We start from the raw sequence: 25,142 nt of genomic DNA, 5'->3' as shown, positions 1-25,142 counted from the left end.
CCGTCGGGAAAACAAACCCGCGGCGGATGGAATTGCAGATGGTCGAAGGTACCCGCCTCCTGTGTAGAAGGCCCCGGATGGAGGTCACCGTAGATAAGTTAGTAAAATGGAAAAGTAATACATACACTTTGCTCGACCTGGAGTGCGTTTTCACAAGGCGGGCAGGTTCTTCGGGCGGACCGTTTCTTGTTCGAATTCCGTTCCCTTGCATCGGCGAGCTTCAAGGAGATTAACCGAGAGACCACGGGCGCGATTTCCCGAGCGATGAACGATAGATGATGCTGAAAGTGCCCTCCGTAGGTCTGCACGAATGCAATTGCTGAGCAGTATCTGTGTGTTACAAAGGGAGAAGGAGAGAAAGATTTTATTTCCTTTTTACCTCGAGAGACGACCCGCCCCACGCGGGAATAGAAGTCAATATCTGGGCAATTAATTTTTAGCAAGCACTCCTGCTTCACTGGCGGCCCCATTTTTGCCTCGGGCTCCAGCATCTCGGGCGCATTTGTTGATGTCAAATGACGGATGACGACGGGCAATGGAGGCAGTAATAAGAACAGAAGGGGAGACAAAAACACACGAAGGTGTGCCCGATAGGTTTTCCGCTGTAGGGCAGACGAAGACCGCTTTGCAGGCAGTTCGCAACCAGGAGAATGGAAAATGGAATGCTAATAAAGTGCACCACTCCCTCCGAGACTTCCAGGGCAAGAAACGATCGGATTCTACGAACGCATCCTGCCTCCACGGCATGGACCTCCATGCGTTGGGATAAAGTGGAACAGTTGTGATCAAACTCCCCGTAATTATCAAACGTTTCGCTAGCTAGCCCGGCCAGTATTGTCAACGGTGTGTCGTTGTGTCGCTTCGCTGTGGATATCTTCACCGCACACACTGGGGCCCTTGCGGATGGCGCATATTAGTTGAACGACCTTAAAACGATCATCAACGTCAACGTCAGTCAACGTCGGGCGCTCGTGCGGCCATCGACGAATGCTATCAATTTTCCCGGCTCGGGCCCGCAAACCGCGCGATGTCCCAGAAAAGGGCACAGAAAGGGAAGCAGCAGAACATGTCTTGCTCCACGTGCGATTACCTACGCACACGGGCGGATAAATGGCTTGCGTGCGAAGGAGCGTCCCTAAGCCGAGACGCGATGAGCCTGCCGTCGTTGAAAAAGCAGAACACATTTTGCTACAGTTCCTATTTGATGATACCGTGGGTAACATACGGTATTAATTAATTAAGATACCACCATTTTACTTGAAAATGATTAGATTTTAGTATGCTCCTTTTTGTTAATTTTGGTTTTTTTTGGACTATATTATTAGAGAAATTGTTCTGCAGTTTGTCAAATGTGTAAGAAAATTGTTAATCGTAAAAGAGTACATTTCCACCATTTGAAATCATGAAAAATAAACTAAATATTTTATGAGCAATATGTTTTGGTTTGAGAACCGGCTTGCGCAACAGATTGTCAAGCGTTTTTAACACTGTTCAAGTGTACGTCGTACAAGTTGCATATCTTTAGGCGCTAGTAAATACTACAAGAATTTTGAATCAAATGTTTTGAAATTTTCCGTTCGCCATTACTCTCATTGCTGTATTGCAGGGGTCGGCAAAGTTCAGCACGCGGGCCAAATCTGGCCTCCCAACTGATTTTACCCGACCCGTAATAAAATGTTGATGTTTCATACACAAAATCCATCCCAATTTTGTTTGTCTTCTTCCCAAAACTGAAGATAAATATTGTTCAACGAGGTGCTCCTGTTATATGATGGAATACAAATCAAAATTCAGCGAAAGTAAGTATGAAAATGTTAAAAAACATAAACGATAAGATTTCAAATATTTTATCTTACCACTTTTTATGTAACTTTACTATTTCGAAAGATGATACACCATTCAGAACTGTACTAATTTGAAAAAATTAAGTTATTGTTTAAGATATCTGGTCTGTGGTTTCGGTTGCCTTTCAATCATCTAGCTTTTTAGGAAATGTATGCCGATCCTTGTAATGTATACTTTAATACTACATCCTTTATAATCAGTACTAGTGATTGTGAATTTTTACTGTGACGTCAGCAATTTTGTCGGTTATTCAATGGTTATTACAATGGCTATTGACCAGATAAAGGAAAAGTGATATTCTTTATTTCTTTGTTTCTCATTTCGATCAAATTTAGTTACAATGTCCTCACAAACTGAAAATGTTAGATGAAAAAAGAAATGAATGCACTTTAACTTTATTTGACTGTGCTTTTAGTTATAAGATTTATAACATAAAACCAATCAAACATTCAAAGCAAACTAGTACTGAAAGTCCATTTAAAATGAAAGTTTGGTGTAGAAGTTACTTGATCAGAGTTTAAAAACTAACTAACTAATGTGTTTCTTTCACGTACTCTGAAAGTAGTCTCACTTGCATAATCCTTTCATTTCGTTGCTACATCAATCAATATTATCGCGAATCATTATTCTCGAAAACGATAGACCACGGAAGTCATTTTTCAATCCGAACCAGGTCATCGAACTTGGATCGTTCGTGGTATTCTGATAGCGTCCGTTCAAGTTTTGATTGGTGCAACCTTCGTACCACCAGGCTCCGTGCCGAAGCACTGCGCAGTCCATATCGAAGGCGTCGTTGTTACGATCGAACGTGGTAAACTTACGACCCCGGTAGGTGATAAAGTTATCAGATGTTGCAGGACCTGTGAATTTCCCGATCTTTTTCACCCGGTATGAGTCGGCCTCCGATTGGATCTCAAACTCTCCGTATGTAACGTTGCCATAATTGTCATGGAAATCCCTAAACTCTACTACCAGCTGATGCGGTCGATTTTTCGTTAGCTGATGCACATGCTCTAATCCTAACCAAAATTCGCCTTCCAAGTCGCCAAAACCGTCGCGATACTCCGTCCAATTCCGGTAGAAGTCCACAGCGCCGTTGAACCGATGCTGAATGACGATCCAACCACCTTCGAACTTTCTCTGCTCGCAGAACACTTCGAATGGTGTGGAATTTGTGTTCAGTTGAATCGTATAGGTTCCTGATATGCCTGCCGGAGCTTGCCGACACGAATGTAACGGTTTTCTAGTTTTGGTCAGATCTGGAAGTATCTGCTTGCATATTTCCACTACGGTACTCTGCTTTTGTACGGATTCGGCTCGCATATCTATGATCTTTTTGCTTTCGGCAAGCTTCAGGAGCCTAATGTCGAACGATTCGAGGCAGGAATCCGGCATTTTATGTTCAATGTTGCGCAGTTCTGCAGTCAGTTTGCTCTCCAATGTAAGCAGGTTTTGATCCATACCAACCAGTTTGGTTCCAAAGCTCTCTCCTGTTGTGGTGTTTGTTGACAGGATGCGTGCCACCTCCTGAAAAATATCAAAACTTATTTTCACAAACTCATTGTTCTGTGGTTAAAAGCGTATCCGCACCTCACCTTCATGATGCCTCCTATTTCTTGCAAAGTGTTGTCCGTTTTGTTCAGCCTTTTTTCAATTTCCGTGAGCCTGTTTTTCAGATTTTCATCCATTCCTAGGTATGCACGTTCTAAATCCTGTGTAAATATCACATTTTTATTCTATTCTAACCACTTTTACACTGTCTATTTCTTACGGCCAAACCCCCCTGACATCCTTCGCTTTTGATCACGGGTTCGGCGTAATCCATGTCCTTATCATCTTCTTCCGACGAGGATGCCGAGCTGAACGTGACCAGCCAGACTACTGCAATACACAGAACTAAGACGCACACCCGGATAGTCATTGCTTTCGAAGAACTTTTCCACACTTGGACACATCCAATCGAAACGACTGCTCGAGCACAACTGAGGCTGGTTTAATTTCGGTTGTACGAGAGAAGTAAAACAGTTTAGCAAGCGGAGTCTAGACACGCTTGCCGCGAGATTATGGCAGGCTATCACAAGCCGTGGTCCCAAAATAGCCGTGGATACATGTTGGCGATAAGAAGTACTTGAGACTTGCCCCATCCAACGTGATTATGGTTGTTCTTGTGCAGTGCTGTTGACCTTGAGTTTAATTTGATTTCTCGTAGATTGAAAAATCTGCGTGCAGCATTCAGCTATTAAGAAAAATAAAACACTTATTGTACTGATATTTGTTGTTCATGTCAGCATATTGCGCTCAATTACTATTTGAAAATAGTCCATACAATATTGTATTGCACACATTCATTTTCAAACTGAACTCTTCTTAATCCAACCAAAGTTATTTTTAAAATCGTCTCCCAAGTAGAAATTATTAATCAACAACGAGTGTTTGTGAGCATTTTTGAATGAAAAACTTTCCCGGTTTATGAAAATGCATCAGCATCAATATTTTTATTTCACTAACAAATATGTTTTGAAAAAAATTAGTTCACAGCGCAATCCATTGCGATCACGCCACGTGTTTTAACGGTTTTAAAATAATTTACCAATAAATTACTACTCCATCCGGTTCGCTACCATCTACCTGCTTACTGTTAGTATCGTCCTTAAAATGTATCTGCTTTGCAATTCTTGTTTTTTGTTTCTCACTTCTCCCATTTCTTTTTCTTGTTTGTGAAGAAAATCATTCTTCAACGTCCAATGTCTCCTATGAAACATTCTTCGGCAACCTTTAAAACCGATCACATGATCGAGCATCCTGCCATCGACCTAGTATTCTTTGCCCATCACCTTCTCGACCCAGGGCACAAACTTCTGGATGTTGGTGTACACACCCGGCAGATGTTCCCGGCCGCATCCGATTCCCCACGAAACCAGCCCGATCAGCGTCTTCCGACCGTCGATCGACAACGTGAGCGGCCCACCGGAGTCACCCTGGCAGCTGTCTCGGCCACCCTCTTTGTAGCCGGCACACAGGAACACATCGTGGATGGTCTCCCGCCGTCCTGCCGCCCGGAACCATCGCTGGCAGCGCTCGTTCGGTATCACCTCGACGTCCACTTCCTAAAAAAGAGAATGGAGTGAATTAGAAATCGGCTCGGAAACTAGGAATAGTTTGTTTAGGATAGTTTTCCTCTTACCTGAAGGACGGAAGGAACTGTGCTCTGACCGTGCCTCGTCCTACCCCAACCGGCCACCGTAGCCATTTTCCCCACGAGTTTCACACTCTTCGGGGGTAAGCAAACCGGAAGGATGTGCTGCCGGAAGACGACCTTTCGATCCAGTTTGACCTGGGAGAAATAACACAACAGACACCTTTGATTTAATTCCTCAATCTTTCGCAAAATCTAACTGTTTCTTACCAGCGCAATATCGTTCCGGAAGTCGCTCGGCGAGTAGTTTGGATGCACCTCCTTCCGCTCGATCGAGTACTCCTCGTGCGTCAACCGTTCCTCCTGGTCCCGGACGTCCCATTCCCCTAGGCGCACCTTCAGGTTGCTGTTTGGTGTGCTGAAAAACAAACGAAAACAATCGGGAGTAGTACCTCGCCCGTAATAAAACTCAGTCTAGGGTGACATTCCGTTCGAGCGAATAATACTAACGTTGCCACACAGTGTGCCGCTGTGACGACCCATCGGTTGGAGATCAGGGCACCGCCGCAGCTAAGCTTTTTCGTCAGGAATCCGGACTTGATCAGGGCTGCCTGCCACGGATGCGTTCCGAATCCGCTCGAGTGTCCACCGACGATACGGTTCGTGCGTGTGTACAGCTCACCGCAGCCTGTTTTGGAGAGAAAATGGCACTTAGTTATGTTGTCTTACATCGGTGGTTCTTGTGGTGGTTCAAAGATCTCTATTAAATGATCTCCCTTTCGGGAGAAACCCACTAAAACCATTGGTGATGGTGCTTCAACAATTGTACGTTGGTATTACAAACACTATCGTTTCGTGAGTAAGTGATTTGTTTTGTGCTGTGCTTTGGTTTCAAACATTTGCAGGAACTACGGGAGAGACGGAAGCAGGTACTACTAGCGAGCGTGAAGTGTTGGTTGGTGAGATTAAAAATTTTCGTGCACGGTGGTATCAGAAGATCGTTTTCCCACATCCCAGAACGAAAGAGCCGCGGAAAAACACCCGGAAGGAAGCGAAGACGCAAGAGAGCTTGGCGTGTGTCCCGGAGGGAACCGGTTCGAAGCGGAATCTATGCAGGCGCGAGGACCACCTCTACTCCACCCTCATCTCTACAGGCCGTCGGGGACACTAGGGAACTGTCTACGGGAACAAAAACCAGGGTTGGCGCGAAGTAGCGACGAAGTTGGTACCGTTTTCGATGCCGTATCCATCGTCCTCCTGCTGCGTTGGTGCCGGATATCCGAACACCGACGGCGACGACGACGACGGCGGTCTCTGCCCGCTGCTGAGCACCCCACCGGAACCCGTCCCGCCGCCGAACAGCGACGTTGGACGTCCGGCGAAGCTGAAGGGCCGATCGTGGTCGATCGGTTCCGGCAGTCCCGGTGGGGGTCTGGCCAGGTGGGGGTTCGCGGGGGAGAACGGCGACCCGCCCGTTCCGAGCTGGTTCCCGTCGAAGCCCCACTCCGGTGGCGGAGGGCTTGTGCCGCCGTGATGTTGCTGCTGGTGCGGGTGGAGGTTGCTGTGATGGTGGAGGTGGGGTGCTTGCTGATGCTGATGATGGCTGTACGGTGGCTGTACGTTAAAGTTATTGCTGGAAAACAGTGACGTTTGCGTCGTCTGTGGACGGTTTTGGTGCGCCGTCGAGGAGCTCGACGCGGAAGATGACGATGAGGCGGGCGAAGCCGGCGGATAAAACCCGAACAGGTTTATAATGTCACCTGCGCGCGGAAGAAGTGTGGATGAGTGAATGGGAGGGATCGTGAAAAATGGAGGAAAAATTGTTCGCAGACTGCACTGCGTTTCCAGACGTTGAAGGAACACGCAGTGCCAAGAGCACCAGGCAACGCTCGCTTTTTTCCGTTGCGTGTTGAAATTGGTGTATTTTCGTCACCTTTAGTTGTCGGACCCTCCCCATGGCGTTATTGTTGCGGAAAATACGTTTTCCAGTGCTACTGTCTCAGCATAGAAACGATTTTGATTCATTTCAAGCCATTTTGACGAACCGCAGCGACAAGTTGCGATTATACGTCAATTAAACCCTCACACGCACTCTCTCACATCTTTTTATATCAACGAAAAAGTCCTGAATTGAGCGACATTGTTTAAAGAGGAACATTCCAACAAAGACTCGTTTTTCGCGTTGAGTTAACCCTCAAAGGTATCAGCATTTTTTTACCAAAACAGAATGTTTGGAGCGAACATTGCTGACGATAAGAAATCTTGTTACTACAGTATAATTCATTTGTTAAAGATGTTGATGAGATTTACTGTGACTTTTTTCAGCAATCATCTTTGAGTGAAATAACATAAATATTACGATACTAACAACAACTAGTTTATTATTTTGTTTCATTGACTACCGTCAATAATGAGAAGGCTTAACAATTCATTGCTATTTCAATGCGAGAACTTTATGGGATATGAGAAAGAAAATTGCTACAAACAGAATTGGTTTTTAAATTTAATTCCCCCTCATGTACCATAACAAGAACCATTTTAATGCAGGATTTTTAAACAATTGACCATTACAATTGCAGAATACTAATTGAGCATCCAAACACAAAGATTGTTATTAGCCTCATTATTTTTCTAAACATACAAAAAAAAAACCTTGAACGATTGCAGCTTTCAGTTGTCGTTTACTGTCAAACGTTTGCTTAGCCCTTAACTAGTACTTTTAATCGACTTTACCATGGCAACGTAAAATTTGTCAATATAATTCTAATGCTTATACGCTATAGCGTAACTTTCAAAGTGATTTTATAATTTTCGTAGCGTGTTGGACATAAATTGACGCGAAATTAAGCAAGAATGGTTTTACCTTCAGCAACTTTCAGGGTTCAGGTGTGAACAAATAGCGCTTAGAACCTTTGAGTATAGTCCAACTTTTTCTTATGTGGCTCAACATCCCCTAGTGGCACAGGGCCTCTCTCCGAAGAGAGTTACTGTGACCGAAAGACGGTATATTAGGGATGGGTGGTCTGATCCGCACATTCCCAGAAATAAAAAACAAGAAAACCCCACACAACACTTCTGGTTACATTCCTAGTAATCGGATCGGTTGGCGTAGTGTCGTATCAGTGAATATTTTTCGGAGAACAAAATTCAACATAAGAATGCATTCATAACCCATCACTAAAATAAACTGTAAAAATATATAATTTACAATAAACTTTAGATCAAGGCCATACGAGAAAGGCGGAAGAGAGCATGATATTCTAAAACACGATACTTCATAATTTTTTTTTTAAATTTCAATGTTCTAAAAAATATATCATAACTTGTTCAATCACTTACTTCGAAAAATACACTAATTGAAACACACTATTCCGATACTTTCCCAAAGCTGTCATACGGAATCGTATAACTTGTTCATGGAAATCCCCTTTCTTTCATATTTCATACTAGCTTGACGCCCCGGCGTTGCGCGGTGAAGAAGGAATTGAGAAAAGAATTATGGTTTTAATTAATACTTGAAAGATATGTTTGCATTTAATAGTTACAATAACGACATATTTAAAATTTTTGATATTTCATCAATTTCCCCGCGATGTATAAACCTTAGTGTAACTATGGTAGATACACCTTGACATTTGTTTACTTGCTTGTTTTGTTTGTGTTAGTAAAACTGAGTTTAAATTGTAAAATTTAGATGATTTTATCAAAAAATAGTGATCAAACAAACCTTCAACAACATCTGCAGTACTTAAACTTAATGTGTGAAAAGTTTCAGAAGCGACGGTTCAATATTGGTCGAGTTTTAGGTGTACATAGAAATCCATACATAAAAAAAAGCTAAAATATGTAGTAGATAGCATTGCAAAATGTTGAAGATTTGGGTCATGCGACCAGAAATAATCTCAAGAAACTTCAAAACAAATCATATTCTTTTGTTGTTCATGGTCATAAAGGGTGTCCCAGAAAGTATAAGCACGATTTCTAAATAACGTTTCTGGAAAACGGATGACGCCAAACAGTTGATTCTTCGGGTGTTTGATTGTTTACATTCAAACCTACTAGATAGTGCATCCAAACTATTTTTTTAAACCGTTTCTGTTAAAATGCGAGGCATTTCCGTCCAAAAGCGCAAAAGCGTTCTGCACAAATGGTGTTCGACTCCTAACATTTCGCTACGGAAATTGGCGAAATCGGTAGGTGTGTGTATCGGAGCCGTACGAACCGCCATCCAAAAGTTTCGGGAGGAGTCCAGCTTCGAGGATATGCCGAAAAGTGGTCAAAAACCTGGTCCTATCGAGCAACAGTTGAACCGGGAAAGAGCAAAAGCATTCAAGCAAAAATAGGAAAGTTCCATTCGCGATGTGGCTCAACAAATGGGTACGTCAAAAAGTAACGTCCAATGAGACAAGGCAAGATTGATTTTAAAATCGTACAAAATCCAAAAGAAATCGAAACGGAGTGCAAAATTAGGCTGCATGCGTTAAATATCGGGCCCGGAAGCTGTACGACAAGCTGTTGTGCGACCAATCCTCATTCATCAGCTTGACGATGAGCCGGCCAAGACCAGACCAATTGAGATATTTTGGGCGCTAACGAAGGCACACTTGAGAAAACATGTTAAAGCTACGGAAAACATCAACAGTTTTCAAAAAAAGTGTAAAACCGTTCAAAAGTGTCGAAAACCGTTCACGACAAGTATGTGCTGAGCCATATCGGAGGCGACAGATCAAAAGTGCGGCCATTAGAATACGATTAAATTTTTAAAATTTTTATCTTTCGCAAATAGTCCAGAACAGAACCCAAACAAAATTTATGAAACAAAAACTCAGTTTCTGGAACAGGTTTTATTTTTTTCCTAATTTTGAAATTGTGCTTATACTTTCTGGGACACCCTTTATGCAAATCGGCGAAACGGCCGAAATTAAGCTAGATAAGGAGTTCGCAGGGATCAGGAGCTATAACTGACTGATAACAGATACTGGTGCGTTCATTCGAGCATCGTAGCAAAATTTTCAATCATAATTAAATGGAGGAAAAACCAAAAACGGTGACTTTTGTTAACCCTTAAACAACTCTTACGATGTTTCTACATTCTGACGGTGTGAACTGAAGTGGTTGCACTAAACTTTTTGTTTGGTTATTTTATTGTATTTTAAATGTTATTGTATCGAGTACACAAAATATTGTGTGTTAAAAACACTCCACAGTGTTGAAATCGCTTTTTATTTGCTTTGTTATTGTATTAACGATAATGATATATGTTGAAATCGATTTATGTTTTCATTTAATTCTATCTAATCCATATTATTTCAGCAACCGTTGCAACCGTTCGCAATGTAATGTTGTTTAAAAGTAAGGTTGTTTTAAAACAACATCTACACCTTCAAGGGTTAACTTGAAGGTTACTTCTCTATCGTCCACGAAAACCCCGATCACGTTATCATCTCATTTTTCGCGTTCCCGAATGTTCCATGGTCTTATAAAAGATCGGCAAACTCCACACACGATCGTCAGAAAATAAAGGGAGTCCCATCTGTAGAGTTGTTCCTGTTTCGCGATCTTCTAGTGATGAAATTTCGTGCGCGTGTGGTTTTGCTATTGGTTGGTGTACTGTGTTCAGTTCACTTTACCTCTGCTTCCAATAGCTTCGGTATGGATTTGCTCTTAAGCAAACTCGATTTCCTGCAGGACAAGCTGCAGGATGTCGAACAAAATTTGAGAATGAAAGATCAGAGCTGTCAGAACACCCCAAAAGAGGTTCCCATAGTAAAACAGGACGATAGCCAACAAGAGGATAGACTAGACAATTTGGAACGTGCATTGAAGGTGAATGAAGAGAAATGTTGTTGAATCTGTGCATGAAGTTAATTATTCATCTTTTCAGGAAATTGAACGCACGTTTAAAGAGAGAGACGACAACCTCCATAAAAAACTGTTGGAATTTGAAACCATCATTAAGGCAATGGACAGCACATTGAAAGAGGTTCAATTAGGAATGAAGGTATGTGATTGGAAGACATAAGAGCAAATTATATATTTCGAGCAAGATATCAAAGTGTGGTATTGATGTTTGCAGGAAATAGATCGCACTGTGAAGGAATTGGACAAATCAACACAGACAAGGGAAGTGTCGTTGCAGGAGGTAACCAGGATTGTGAAGAGCACAGAGGCCGATTCGAGAACTCGATTCGAACAACTGGAGAACAAATTGATAGCGAAAGTTAATAGTTCTTATCAGGATACGCTACAAGCTGCCATGCAAAATTTGCAAAGTGAAACTAAGAAGATAACCGATCTTCAGACTGAGTTTATCAGAAATCAATCGAAAATGGTGCAAGATACTACTTATAGTTCATGCCGGTCAGCACCTAAAGTGTCAGGAACATACGATATTCAACTAGCACCCGGTCAGTTTGTGAAGGTTTACTGTGCACAGGAAACTTCCGGGGGAGGGTGGATTACATTCCAGCATCGGTTCAATGGAGAAGTCGACTTCTTCCGCAATTGGACCGAATATCGTGACGGTTTTGGAAATCCCTCCGGTGAATTCTGGTTGGGTTTAAAATATCTACACAAGTTGACGTCAACTAGAAGATATGAACTGTTGGTGGAAGTCAGGGACTACGAGGGAAATTACGGTTACGCAAGATACGACGATTTCTCGATTGGAAGTGAAGCGGAAGGATTTAAACTGAAGGTTGGAAATTATGGTGGAACGGCTGGAAATTCATTGTCTGCTAGCAATGACTGGAAATTCTCTACGAAGGATATGGACAATGACAATTATGCTTATGACGCTTGTGCCAAAATGAGGCATGGTGCCTGGTGGTACAACCAATGCAGCTATTCTAATCTCAATGGCCCATATAAAAACGTAATAGATTCATGGAAATCACTCCATTGGTGGTATTTGAAAAATGATGTGCGCTCAATGGCTTTTACAAAAATGATGCTGCGTGAGGTAGTTTAATCACCAAAAAGCAAATAAAAGTGATAACAGTTTCATCAATGTTCTGTTGTCAGATTATTTCACTGCATCATAGAAAGTCTGTTTTATTGTGCGCTAGTTTGTAAAACATCATTGCCGAAATGTAGTTGTTCATAAGTGAGATACTCTGAAAAACGACCTTCACTTTGACTCTAACGATGTTATTGCTTTGCGAATAAAAACTGGTATATTTCCACTAAATCGACATCAGTTATCTCAATCGAAGCGAGGGATGGTCTTGAAATAAAACTGTCATTTCAAGGAACAACATGGGAATTTGGTGTTTTTTTTCTGTGGCACAACATCCCCTGGTGGGACAAGTTTTCGATGACCGAAAGACGGTATAGCATAGATTGGTGGTCAGCCGTTCGTAATACCGGAGGGTGCCAGACTCGAGATTCGATCCCACACTTGTGGCATGGTGTTTCCTCGCGCTACCGCTAATTTTTAACATCAATCAATGAAAGTTGGTTTTCACCGGTACGTGATATTTGTAGGGTTTTCATTTCTACCAATAATCTTTAACAACTTGCTATTCTTACAAGTAGCCTTTAAGGGTTAATGCATTTCTTTTAAGGCGATGCGATAATTGAGGCACCAAATGTGCCTCGTGCTGCGTCAATGTAACCGTGCAACGGTCGGGCTTTTCCATCGATGGCTCACGGGCTCCAAACGAAAAAAAACGGTACTACGGGCGATAAAACGTCACACCTCGAGTTTTCCTTTCGATGAGTTATGGCACTTACATTGTGCGAACAATGTTTTGATGTTTCGTACCATTTGTGTTTTCCCCTCTCGCGTTCATTTTTCATTGAAAACTTTCGTCACCTGTTACCGTTTTCTTTCCTTTTCGCTTCGGTTGCGTTTCTTCATATCATCTTGTTTTTTGGTGGTGTGTTCGCTCTTTCGATCGCGCAGCATTAATGATCCATTCAGTAGCGCATCGGTGCCTAGGATGGGAAGGGAGAGCGGCGGGTGTTTGAGTTCGTAAATATTCGCGACACCTTAACGTCAAAACATACAGGCAAGCAACGTGCCTTTAATTTTCGCTTGGCTGGTGCGAATGACACAATGAATGTGAAGAGTTTCTATTTTTCCGGGCTCCGCGTCCGTAACTGGTTCGGTAGACGCTCGTGGAAATTTAATTACTCTTCACGCGCACCGCCAAGGTCGCGCCTTTTGGAATCGTAAATCATTTATCGACCTACCGCAAGGGTTAGCAGTGTGGTGTAATGCGGGTCCATTACGCGCCACGCCAAAGATCTGTGACCCATTTTACCCTTAAAAGGGCGCGTTATGAAGAGGGCAGTTAAATTTCAATATCAACTAGGGCATGAACCCAACTTTCGAAACGTTGTTTTCGGTTCTCTTGCTTGCTTCAATCGTGTACAATATCCGGTTTCGTTGTGAACTAAATGATCTTACAAAGATGAAAAAACAATTGAGGTTGTTCGCTTATTAAAACCAATCTTACAAACAGTAGACATTGCAATCGATTTTGCTCTTTTTATCTACATTATCAACAGTTCCAAAAGCATCTTATCACCAACGACCATTAATTGGACATGAACAGGAAAGGTTTGCTGCTTCCATTGCGTAAGTTTTATCAATTTCCCGGCCAACAAAAGCTATCGTACGTTCCATTCACTTTCGGAAGCTGCAAAGTGCCTTTCTCACGTTAAATAGCTACATATGATCGGTATCTTCAATCAGCCTTGTAAAGTACATATCCGGGATGGTTTAACGAGCTGCCTTTCGCTTACTTGAAGCTTACCAATAGCATAAGTTATGCAGGATGAAATTGTTCTCTACTTCTTATACTTACTGAGGATTTACTTTCCTCCAAGAAATGTTGAAAGATTTTTAAATTTCACATTGATAATTTTAAAGATAAAAACTTTTGTTGTAGTTGATAAAATAAAATTGTCCGCAATACACTTTGCTGTCACTAGTTTTAAGAAGGAAACATAATTATGATACCGTCTTTTTCTTCTCTGACCGCGAAAAAAGACTTTCCATTCGTTGGACCGAGCCGGCTCGTTGGAGTTCTTGTCTTTGCGGGTTCCGGTGCACATCCGTTTGACAGTGAAATTCGTTGGTACGTTGGGAAAAACACGCACCGAACAATGTGCACACCACGCACGCCGCCATTTGGGGCCATTGTGCAGGAGTGTGGCGCTGATAATTGTTATCTCGTCTAAGCATAGCCATATCCACCCCCTCCCGGAGTCGTGGGCGATGCATTGTTTATGGCTTGACAAACGATGGCAAAACTAATTCGTGGTGCTCGAGAGAGCAGAGCAGCCAACTTCCCCTGCACGGAGGCGGGTGGTCCTATTTTTCCGCCAGGAGCGCCACCGAAAGGAAAGTGAAAGGCGACGGATTAATGCGGCGATGGTTAAAATGTTTTCGCCTGCTCACTTGGGGAGGTAAGGAAAAACACACCGTTCCCCGTGTCGGCCGGCTGAGCGTTGATCGCGAAAAGGTTTCGCTTCTTGCTCGCTGGCCGCGAAAGAAATGCCGTTCGACAGCAAGGGAATCGTCGCCCGGGAAGATTGGTCACATGTTTTCGTGCTTGCGGGCCCGTGCGCGAAAGTCAACAGCTCTTTCGATGTCTTGTGTGATCGTTTACTCGGAAAGCAAAGCAAATCGGCATATGGAAATTGGTACGGAGTCAGTGCCGGAGCTTCAAATTGGCATCGTTTTTCCCGTTCAACAATCCTCGCCGAATGCGGATGTCGTCTTTGGCACAATACGACTCAATCCGTCTAATCCGTTCGCTCGATTTTTTCCGGCTGCATTGTTACGTGATCGTGGGCTCAAGAAGAAAAGGGCTTAACTAAACTGTGGAGGATTAAGTCGTCCCAAGTTCCAGCTTGCTTGGATGTCTGTCAGCTGGATTTTACATTTCCTGGAGCGCTTGCTACAAACGATCGGTCGAAGTAATTGGGGCGGTTGGAATTGTACTTGGTCGCGTCGAAGAAACATCTGCCATACCCATGTACTTACTCGCATTATGGACGGCACCCTGCTCGGGGTCGGCCTCGGGCGCAAAGTCCCGGTCGATGCAGCACGACCAAATCATCCCGCCGGAGCAGAGATCGAGCGGTTTTCCACCGCCGAGAACGCACGACAGCGACAGGCCGCACTCGAACTTGCGTCCCTTGTGGCGGCACGTTTGCGGGATCACTTGAACGAGAAAAGGGAAGGGGAAACATTTTGGAGTTATTATCGACATTTGTAAAATCACAGAAAACAACATAAAAATATAAAGCAAATGATGAAGTTAATATGTTGAACTGTTCACATCTAATGGGTACAATATTGTAACAAATCAATGAAGTTACAATATGTTCAAATAGTTACAGGATTGATCTAAACATATATTTCGTCTTAGGACAAAGTAATAAACTAAGAAGAACCTAGAAATTATTACATCCTAGAAGTTTTCATTTTGGTACAAAACTGTCGAACGAGTTGAGCATAAATATTTTAAATTGTCCTTATGGTTATCGATAGATTACTTCAAGATGTTTTTGTCAAACCATATTTTTAAAAGATTTATAACAATACGAAATGTCTAGACTTAGTTACGGTAATCGATATATTGACATCAATGGAAAAAAAACTAATTCGGAACACACGTTTTCCAAATAAAATAAAAATAATACAGAATAAGCTAAATATTTTTAAATTCATTACATTCATTACAGTACATTACTTTCCAATATTATTTGTGTAAATCATACACCATGGCCTAAATGTTTTTTTTGCAATACTTTTACTAGTACAAGAATATCTTTATTTGTTTGATAACCAACGGGAAGGTTTAAGTGATGGAAGCGTGGAAAGAGAACATGAATAATTATCCACAAATTCAACAAATTAAACACTTGAATGCAACAATTAACCACTTGAAATTGTGTTAACGATGTCGTTTAGATCCTGGCAGAATCCTTGAATTGTTTTAAATATTGTAACGAGTATAGTTTGAATATTTCTTTAATAATCATCTAAAAACCCCAATTTATCTTTAATTTAAAAAAATCGAATTGAAATATAATTGAAAAAGTTTAAAACATTAATGCATTTATTTCCTTCTTATTTGTTTAAAACTTTACTAGGTTAAGTTAATAGAATTTCAATTGTGCTTAACCATTCTTCCTAATTAATTTTTATTTTCATATTAATGGTAGTAAACACATGAAGAAAATAAAAGATTGTTCTTCTTAAACGTTAATTGCACGCTTGTTCATGAATTTTCTCTTGGTCTTCTTCAATTTAATCTCTTTGACATACTTCTCCCCAACAGTTCGATGATGGAATTTTGTCCGTAATCTTCATTGTTGAACGTTTGCCGCTTCCCGAGTGCATCCAGTATCAGTATGTCCTGTTCCTGCTGTGGTGTCGGTCCGTTCGCCTGCGCCCTTCCCGCCCCGATGCACGCCGCAAGCACTCCTACCACCACCCACCATCCGTACGTCCACCGTGTTCGGGGTCGTGTGTCACACTTTGTCACCACTCTTCGGCCCACTTTGTTCAACATTTCTCCAACGCAATGCATTTTGGTTACGAAACAAAGGATGGTTCACCTTTGCCGCTCGATTCGGAACACTTCTTGTACGCACATCGACGGCAATGGGGCGCCGGGGTGACCACCGAGTGGAACTAATATATGCGACGCGTCTACCACCCCCTCGGGTGAAGGCGTTTCCGGAGGGTTGGGGGGCCAAGTAATCGGTCAGTCGTCAACGTAACACGCGTACTATCGTCGGAAACATTGTGTGGCCGGAAGAAAATGTTCGTGCCGCGAAAGACGAAAAAATACAAACGAGCGCTTCCCCAAAAATCTCACTTTCGCATTTCTCCCACAGCCGCTCCCTCCCTTCCTTCTCTTCCACCGCAATCGTAATACAACGATTTTCTCCACGAGGGCCAATTTGACACAAGCCGGAACAGTGTGACAACACACAATTCGGTACTCGCGGGTTTGGCGTTTTTTTCCTTCTCTTTTCGCGCGTGGAAAACCTGCCGTGGTCAAAATTCCCCACCACTTCCGGTGCGCCGGGCCTGCGTAATGGATTATGCAACGCTGCTGCACATCACCTTTGCTTCTCTTCAGTTTTTCGCAGGGTTATTTCGTTTTTATTTTACTTTTCCAAACTGAGTGTAGCTCGTGTGTGACGGGCCGTGCAGGAAAATGAAGGAAACGAATGGCAAAAAATGATGATCACCGATCGTCAGACACTGGAAGCACTTCCGTTCCGCGCAAAGCACCATTGCATGTTGGGGCTACGATCTGTGGCATGCAATCTTGGGCATCCGAAAGAAGTTCACCACATCACTACGTCGGACACAAGCACACATACACACACGCTGGGGAGGATCGTAAGGGAACACTTAGAAACATTGGTTCGGCAAGCGATCGAGAAGCGAGCTCGGGACTCCTTGTAGCAAAAGGAGCACTTTCAACGCGATCGGACAATGAACTCTCTGCCCGTCTGGCATTGGTCAGACTTCACTTTGCTGCGGGGCGAAAGAAGGAAGCACTCGGCCGACACTCCCGCGCAATATCATCCAGATCACAACCACCGAACCACCCTCCCACCGGCTGCCAAACGTTCCGAGAGTGATGGTTATTAAGTATTCCGCTTTTTGCCTTCTTCTTCTTCGTGGTGGATGAGAATTTTCCCCAACCCAACCCACAAGTCGACGCACGACCTACGTCTACGGCTGGCTGGAAGGCAGGCAGGTGGGCAATTTCACTTTCCGTTGCAAGTACAACAATTTCTTCCACACACTCGAGCACAACCTACGGATAGACGGTGGGTCCCACGGTCAGCGTCATGCCTCTGCGGCTCTTGGATCGTTTTCGTGGCCTTTGTGGCGTGGTTTTTTTCTTCGGTTCGGGTTCAGTGATTTCACTCTGATACGAAAAAAACACCCCTGACGACCGAGACACACTAACGACCCAACGAACTTGGACCGCTTGTAGCGTCCACCCTGGGCAGATTGATTGGTTTGGTGTTCAAATTCGTTGCTTTTTACTTTTCCCTCCACTGTTGAACACGTTCACGCAAGTCGCTACACGGGCCAACTTTGTGCGAAAAGTGTCCGACCAGCAAGACCACGAACCCGGACGAGACTGTCGTCGGTTAAAACTTTCACGCAGGCAGCTCGTGGGAGAAAGGAACCGAACGCTGCTCGTACGATCGGAGGAAAAAAACACCAACGTGTGTACGTTCCGGCCGAGAGTTGCAGATGAACTGAGGAGCCCGGCGCGGGCGCAATCTTTCCAACCTGCAGCACGTCTTCGCGAGACGAACATCGTGAACACACACCAGGCCCCCCTTCTTAGTGGGGAAACAAAGAGATGCAGGTGAGTACCTTTCTCTCGGCGAGCTTTCTTACAAGACACAACGCGATGGTTCATCCACAGAGTGGTGTAACTCGTGATCCTACCTGAAGAAGGAGGGACGCGAAACCCCAAGCAAGCACGCCCCCGGGCGCGAGTGGTTTTTGTTTGTTTTAATAAGCGAAATGCGCCGGATTGTGTCAATGGTACGCGACCGATCGCCCGGTGCGGGGTTTTGACATCTTTACCTTTCCCGCGAAGGGAATGTGATTTAACGGGTTCGTCGCTTATCGTCGCGCCCGTCGTTGGAGTCTTTTGTTTAGGGCCTGCAACCGGAGTGGTTCACCCGGCCCCGGTCCCGGTTCGAGCCGATCGTACCGGCCCGATAAGAATGGAGCAGCAATTAAGGATAAATGCTTCCGCAATGACTAGAACCGTCGGTGACACACACCAGCGTTCGCGTACAAGAAACTGCACCGTAACGGTAGAAAGACGAGGGTTCCGAAAGTATAACATTCATAATGGATTAAACTATCATGAGAAACTTTGTAGCTGATTCTTCAAAACAAAGAAAATTAAAAATTTGCTTAAACTGATGTAATACCATTTTTGTTCAATTTTGAAACAGTTCGTTTTATTGCTCAATTCTGGAGGTAGTTGACCGAATTTTTGTTTAGGGTTTAGGGTTGTTGTTTCGAAAAATGAAGCATGTGGATTTCAAAACCCGTAAATTATTTTATTTAAAACTTTCTTACAGTATTATTAACACAACTAAAATTAATAGAAAAGAAGTGAAAATTTAAGTATAGCTATGATGTGATCTTCTTAAAACGGTTAAAAACATAGATAACATAGTCTGAAAACACATTTATAGCAAAGAATTCTTATGTTTTCCAAAGGACCCAATATGCTCCTTCTGTTGCATACGTTTTTTTTTAATTATTTTGTTTCACAAAGCAAAACAATGGTTCATAATGTAAGACAATTATCAAAAGGTCCCAAAAGTTGTCTGTTATTACATTGGCCTATGCCATATTTTTGCGTTAAACACAAATCCTATTTCATTCTTAGTTATAGATTTGTGACCCTGTAATACTTGAACGTATGGGGAAGTATTTTAACATTTTAGTAGGAAGTATTTTAATTTTTTTTAGTATTTTAACATAGTTTAAAATTATTAGTAGGTTAGTATTTTAATATTTTTGCTCAAACTATTAAATTCGTATTATATTTATTTCTTATTACGTCCTATTTATGAGGATTTATCCGTCCCTTTTTGTTGCGTTTCTGAGGCACTGTGATAATTGGGTTTTTTTGTTGGCCTCATTTATATTACCTACCAATAGTAAAGTTAACCTTAAGACCACTTCCACTTAAACGATTCGTTTCGTCTCTAGTTGCCCACAATTTCACCTTAATTGCTTTGTCTCATGACTATCAGTGCATTCTAACACTTACTCATTTGAAACCTGAAAGGTATGCTAATTTTAGTCTTTTGCGTCCCTCATTTAACTACCCTTAAATGTCGTCCGTCCATCTGCTCCTATTCGCTTCACATCTCATTCAGGATAGGGCGCCTCTAATTGGTTGTTGATCGCTGTATAAGTCTGTCATTTTGCAAGCCTGCCACATTATTATATCACTCCACTCCAAGCCGCTGCAAGGCCAATGCAGCAAAGCGCGCACTTTCTGCTTAGGCGCGTTATGCATATTCTCTGACAGCTGCATCGTGAAGGTGTCGAAAGTGTTTCGCCTGCTCATTCCGCATGCAGCCGAGGGAAGTTTCGCGGATCTCGCACGGCAGGGAAGTGGGCCGAAGTCAGCAAACCCACCGAAAAGCAAACCGCAATGCGCAACTCGTCTGCGGTTGGCTTCGGGGAGAAAGTGAGTTGAAAACCGACTCGGAACGGTTGTCTCCGCGCGGTGGACGCGGGACTCGACCGGCGGTAGGGACACCTTGCGACACGGCACGTGGGTTTTTGCGCAAAATAAAACATAAAATGGTCCCCCTACCGTCCCTACCGCTCCTGTGCGGATTCGATTCGCCTACGAAACCAACACCATCGACGGCGCTGGTCCGTTTCGTGCGAGCTGTGACAGATCGCTGTACGCGTGACAGTGAGGTTTTCCCAACCGCAAGCTCATTCAGACCAGCATTCTGCTGTTACTCCCACCACACGGGACAGCGCGTTTCACCAACCACCAAACCCTGTTGAAACTTAGCCCTCAAATTCCCTCTGACAAGGGAGTTGAATCATTTTGAAGCAACTAACTTCGGAACCGACTTTTTCCACAAAATCGGAGAAGAAACAAAGAAGCTACCACCCGCGCCAGACATTCCCCTTACATAACGTCACCTTACCCAACCCTCCGGCCCGAACCATCCCACACACAGGTTCTTGTGAGTGCCTCGCCCCCTCACGGCGGGCCGGTTTTTCGGGATCTCGAGTCCACGTTTTTCGGTCATGTTCACTTGACTCGCGCCCTCGCCACTTCCGAACGGCGAAAGAAAGCGAAAGTCAACGGCGTCCCAAACCCCCTGCTGTTCGAGGCCATTGTTTACTTTCTCTTTCGGTTCGGTTTGTTGGTCACCTCCACCGTCCAGTTTTCCCTCTCCCATTTGCCTCCTAACCACAAACCATCTCATATTCGATCCGTAAGTTTTCGGAACAACTTATGTTCTCCATTCCACAGCGCCGAAAAGGGAAATGCTTTCCTTCGCGGCTGATTGGTGTTGGTTGGTTGTTTGATGGATCGCCTTTCGGTCTACGGCGAAGGGTGCGTCTGTGTCAGTGGAACAGCATCACCAGCTGGACGGTGAATCTTTGCCCCGCGATGGGGAAGTTATTAAAAACACACACACACAATTCGCACATTTTTATTCCCATCGTTTTAGGAACTGTGAAGGAGGTGACAAAGCCGTTGCGTAAGTGTCGTGATGAGTCGTAAGCGAGTCGCGATATTCGAATTTTGGAAAAGGTTGACTCAACGGTTTAGGATTATGGGACAAATAGGCTCAAGAAAGTTGCATTTTGTTTGACATTTTAGGTTTTCAACGTCAGGGAAAACAGTGCATCAAATATTTATTTTTGAACCTTTTTAAATTCAACATATTGACTTTTATTTTGAAAGATGCCGGCAAGTGGAATGTAATCCGAATATAATCAATGATTCAGACCTGTGCCAATCGGAAGTTTCTCCTAAGCATTTAGTTTTAAATAACAACAGTTTATTCCTACTACTTCAATCTCTGAATATTTTCTGAAATTTTATTCTGAAAATATCAAATAAAGAAAACAGCAGTTTGGACAGTAATGAAAGTGGTTAGGATTGTATGTTTAAAGATAATATTTCAACAAAGCACCTTGTTACTATCATCCTTCAAAGTAGAAATAAAATAATACACTTTTGTAGTTTTATTGCTACTATACGAAAAAAGCAATTGATAAAAATTAGGGAATTTCCTGTTTCAAATACATAGAGGAATTGAAGGATTTTTTTAAATATATATTTGGACGGACAGGAAGATAAAGAAACTTATGCTATTAGGAATAACTTAAAATAGGGAAGGATCTCTATTTTTTTATATCCAATTTTAATTTCTCAAAAAAAAACCACATTGAAAATTACTAAATATTTGGCCTGATTTTTCATCCGCATTTTAACTTATCTGTGGTTACAAAGAGTGAGAATAAAGTTCTTAAAAGAATATCATTTAATTTTGGAACAATTTTATTTTTGAATTTACTTTTTTTAATCCGAGACAGCTGAAATCCGGGGCCTGTGATTTAGTTGTTCTTTTTGGAAACATTTTCGGACTAATTTGAGCTTCACCCTAATCACCGAACAGTTTTGTACCCCACCCACACTCCAACGTCCGGCTCGTCGATTAGTGCGCTATCGTCGCAGTGGTACCGACTAAGTACCCGTACCCTTCCACCCACCGAGTTCACTCAACCCACCGCGGTGTCAGTTCCGGCACACTAACGGCTAATTACTTACTTCCGTCGAACTCTTCGAAAAATCGGCCCTCCTTCGGCAGCTGGCGGCTGATTTGCGAGCGCAGATTTTCGCGGTCCAGTACCTCGTTGAAGCGTTCGTTGGCACTAACGTACCCGGCGCCCCTCCGACCGTCCCCGGCACTCGGCCACCGGACTCCATCGGTTCCTTCTTCCGCCGCGGTTGCGAAGCTGGACGAGACGAGAAGCGACAACTGCACGGCAAGATGCAGCATCAGACTGCAACACTGCCGCCGCAAAAACCAACAACGCATGGCGAGCGTCGCCGGACGTGCTGGACGTTGCCGGTTTCTGGCGCTAGGGTTTCCAGCTCTCACTCGGTCCGCGAACCGGTTTGATCAGGCCAGGGGCAGGGATTCCACCGACACCGTGCGATCCCACGCGATCGCGTAATCACTCTCACTATTGACCGCAGACGAGGAGCAGTGGGGAGGAGGGAAGGAAGAATACGTGGGTTGGGTTTGTTTTCGTTCGACGCGCGATTACGATAACGCTGGTTGTTGTGCGAGGGTGGCGAAAGACGGGGAATCACACCCCAATTTAGACGATTAGGCAACTGAACTTGAAACTGGGTGAGGCGACGAGGCGACGCTTCATGTGTACGAGCTGGCCGGGGGAAGGAACTTTATCGTCGGCGGTACAAAAGGAGGCCACGGCGGGAAACGGAAACTGGATTTCAAATGATGCGTTTCACTTTCTCAAAAGCGGAACCAGCGGTCGGATTGTGGATCGAATCGATGATGTTTTTTTATTACCGGACGATATTGAAATTTCCCTTCCTCTGTGGAGCACGTGAAGATGAAAGGGAAAAACATACACGAACAAACACTCACACACACACACACAGGAAGAAATCCTGTGCACTTCCGATGCGCACGCAAGGAAACACGTTTTTTAGTGTGCGCCGCACAAACCGCCGAACGACTTCCAGCCGGAAAACTGATAGTGAAAAGCACAGCTGGGAATCGAAAGCCTTCAGCTTATCCAACGGTAAAGGCTACTTCACTTCACTTTCACGGCACGAGTGGCACAACGAGTGACTAATCGCGGAAATCGCACCGCAACACGGATTTCAGCACTTCGAGGTTTTGTTTCTGCAAATGCGTTGTTATGCAACCGGGCGAGGATTATTCATCAAAACCCACGAAACACTCCACTCTTCAGTCGATCGCGAACAGGACCTCGGCCAGGAATCGTTTGTTTTGGGAACACTGCCACAACCACGTGCGATCGCCGTGCCGTCTCTCGGGAAACTATCGCTTCGAGCGGTCGCCCGGAGCCGCTGCTCGATTCGATCTCGATGTCCCCTTCCCTCCGTTCCCGTGGCCAACGCCGTTCGCTTAGCCGGGGGGTAGATTTGTGGTTGGGTCGGTGAAGTAGTAAAAACAGCGCCACACACAAGCGTCCCCTCCTCGCCGCGGGCGGAAAAGTTCACGCCGAAAGGTGGAAGTGAGCTCGATGCGGTCCGGACGGGGAACGCCAAATGGCTGGGTTTGTGGCTCAGACCTTAACGACCCACGTGGTGGTGGTGAATTTGGTGAGTTTTGGGCTAACTAACTATCTAACTATGATCTGCAGGTCAGGGAACGGACATTTTAGACACGAAATATTGTGATTTGTTATGTCTTTTTGTTTAATGTAAAGTTATGTTATGTTAACTTCTTCAGTTCTTACAGCAAACATTTGTCTAAAATCTATCTTTTGAAAACAGAAAATAAAAATAAATTGCCGACCCCGCTGTAATCAAAATGAAAACGTATTGATGTAATACTTCGCCTAATCACTTTCTGTGAAAGAAAAGACTAAACAAGTTGAGCTTTGTGTTTTTTTTTAAATCAAGCTTCGGGTCTAGTTCCTCTCAGTTAGGGCCATAAGTTCAGGGCTTAGAACCACTGGACCGATCACTTAACGGAGTCGCGAGGTTACTCGGCAATTCGGTTAATATTGCTAGACGCGGAATCATAAACATTTTATTGCAAATTTAATACCATTGAGTTGCTAGAAACCGTTTCGAAGCGAAATTTGCCCGCTTTTAAACGAAACTACGGATCAACTCATCCGCCTACCAGAGGAAAGCATGGATCGTTGATAAAACCACGCTAGCAGTCCTAGGGACCCGGTCCAAACATCATAAACATTTCCTTGCTGTTTGGTGCCACTTACCGGCGGAACACTTACGCTACCGGTGTGTGCTGTAAGATATCGGAACTTTCGCAAAATGTTGTTAAACATTTCCCCCTTGGCTTCCTCGCGCTCGCAGCACCACGGATCGATTGACCGTGACGCGATCGGTATCACATATGCTCCAGTGTGGGAAATAATTAGCCCCGGGCCTCGTGGCCACGCATGGTGGCTTGCGAAAGGTCTATTTTCACTTTGGCTACCGTTTGGCGAAAGGTGAACGAGAAACTGATACGCACGGTGTTGAAAGATAAAAATAGCATGACAGGATGAGATTTTGTTTGTTCATTCATAGACAATGTTTTTTTTTTTATTCCATAGTAATACAGAACATGAGTATCTTAGTATCGAACAAACGAGAAGTAATCTAGTTTCATTAGACTGGTTCTTTATAGAATTTAGAATGTTGTGTAAGAAATCGAAATTAATTCTAAAAAACATCCAATTCTGAGTTCGTATTATGTTAATTTTCAAAAGAACAGTTAACTATCAAAAACGGTGCAAAACGATGAATTCGTTTCCTTGTCGAAGAAAAGTCGACAAAGCCGACAAACTGTAGTGCCTAAAAGTATGCAACACGCACTCCTTCATAATTTGTCTGTTTTATTTTGAACCGAA

At 43.6% G+C, this 25,142-nt stretch overlaps 2 protein-coding genes across 2 annotated transcripts; both read right to left on the bottom strand.

Annotated features, from left to right (window-relative positions):
* Window positions 1–2,445: 2,445 nt before the first annotated feature.
* On the bottom strand, window positions 2,446–3,533 carry LOC131293279 (ficolin-3-like). The gene is made up of 2 exons (XM_058321360.1): window positions 3,441–3,533; window positions 2,446–3,372 (listed from the first exon to the last, which is right to left on the bottom strand). The coding sequence occupies exons 1-2, from the start codon at window positions 3,531–3,533 to the stop codon at window positions 2,446–2,448; spliced, it is 1,020 nt and encodes a 339-aa protein (XP_058177343.1).
* Window positions 3,534–4,658: 1,125 nt separating this feature from the next.
* Window positions 4,659–16,515, bottom strand: LOC131293278 (serine proteinase stubble). The gene is made up of 6 exons (XM_058321359.1): window positions 16,269–16,515; window positions 14,979–15,158; window positions 5,492–5,669; window positions 5,252–5,399; window positions 5,030–5,179; window positions 4,659–4,952 (listed from the first exon to the last, which is right to left on the bottom strand). The coding sequence occupies exons 1-6, from the start codon at window positions 16,513–16,515 to the stop codon at window positions 4,659–4,661; spliced, it is 1,197 nt and encodes a 398-aa protein (XP_058177342.1).
* Between the last annotated feature and the right edge of the window lie 8,627 nt (window positions 16,516–25,142).

The sequence above is a fragment of the Anopheles ziemanni genome, chromosome 2 (genome assembly GCF_943734765.1).
Source record: "Anopheles ziemanni chromosome 2, idAnoZiCoDA_A2_x.2, whole genome shotgun sequence".
NCBI classification, from domain to species: Eukaryota; Metazoa; Arthropoda; class Insecta; order Diptera; family Culicidae; genus Anopheles; species Anopheles ziemanni.
Note: the sequence above shows the minus strand (reverse complement) of the source record. Positions and strands in the feature narration are given on the sequence as shown.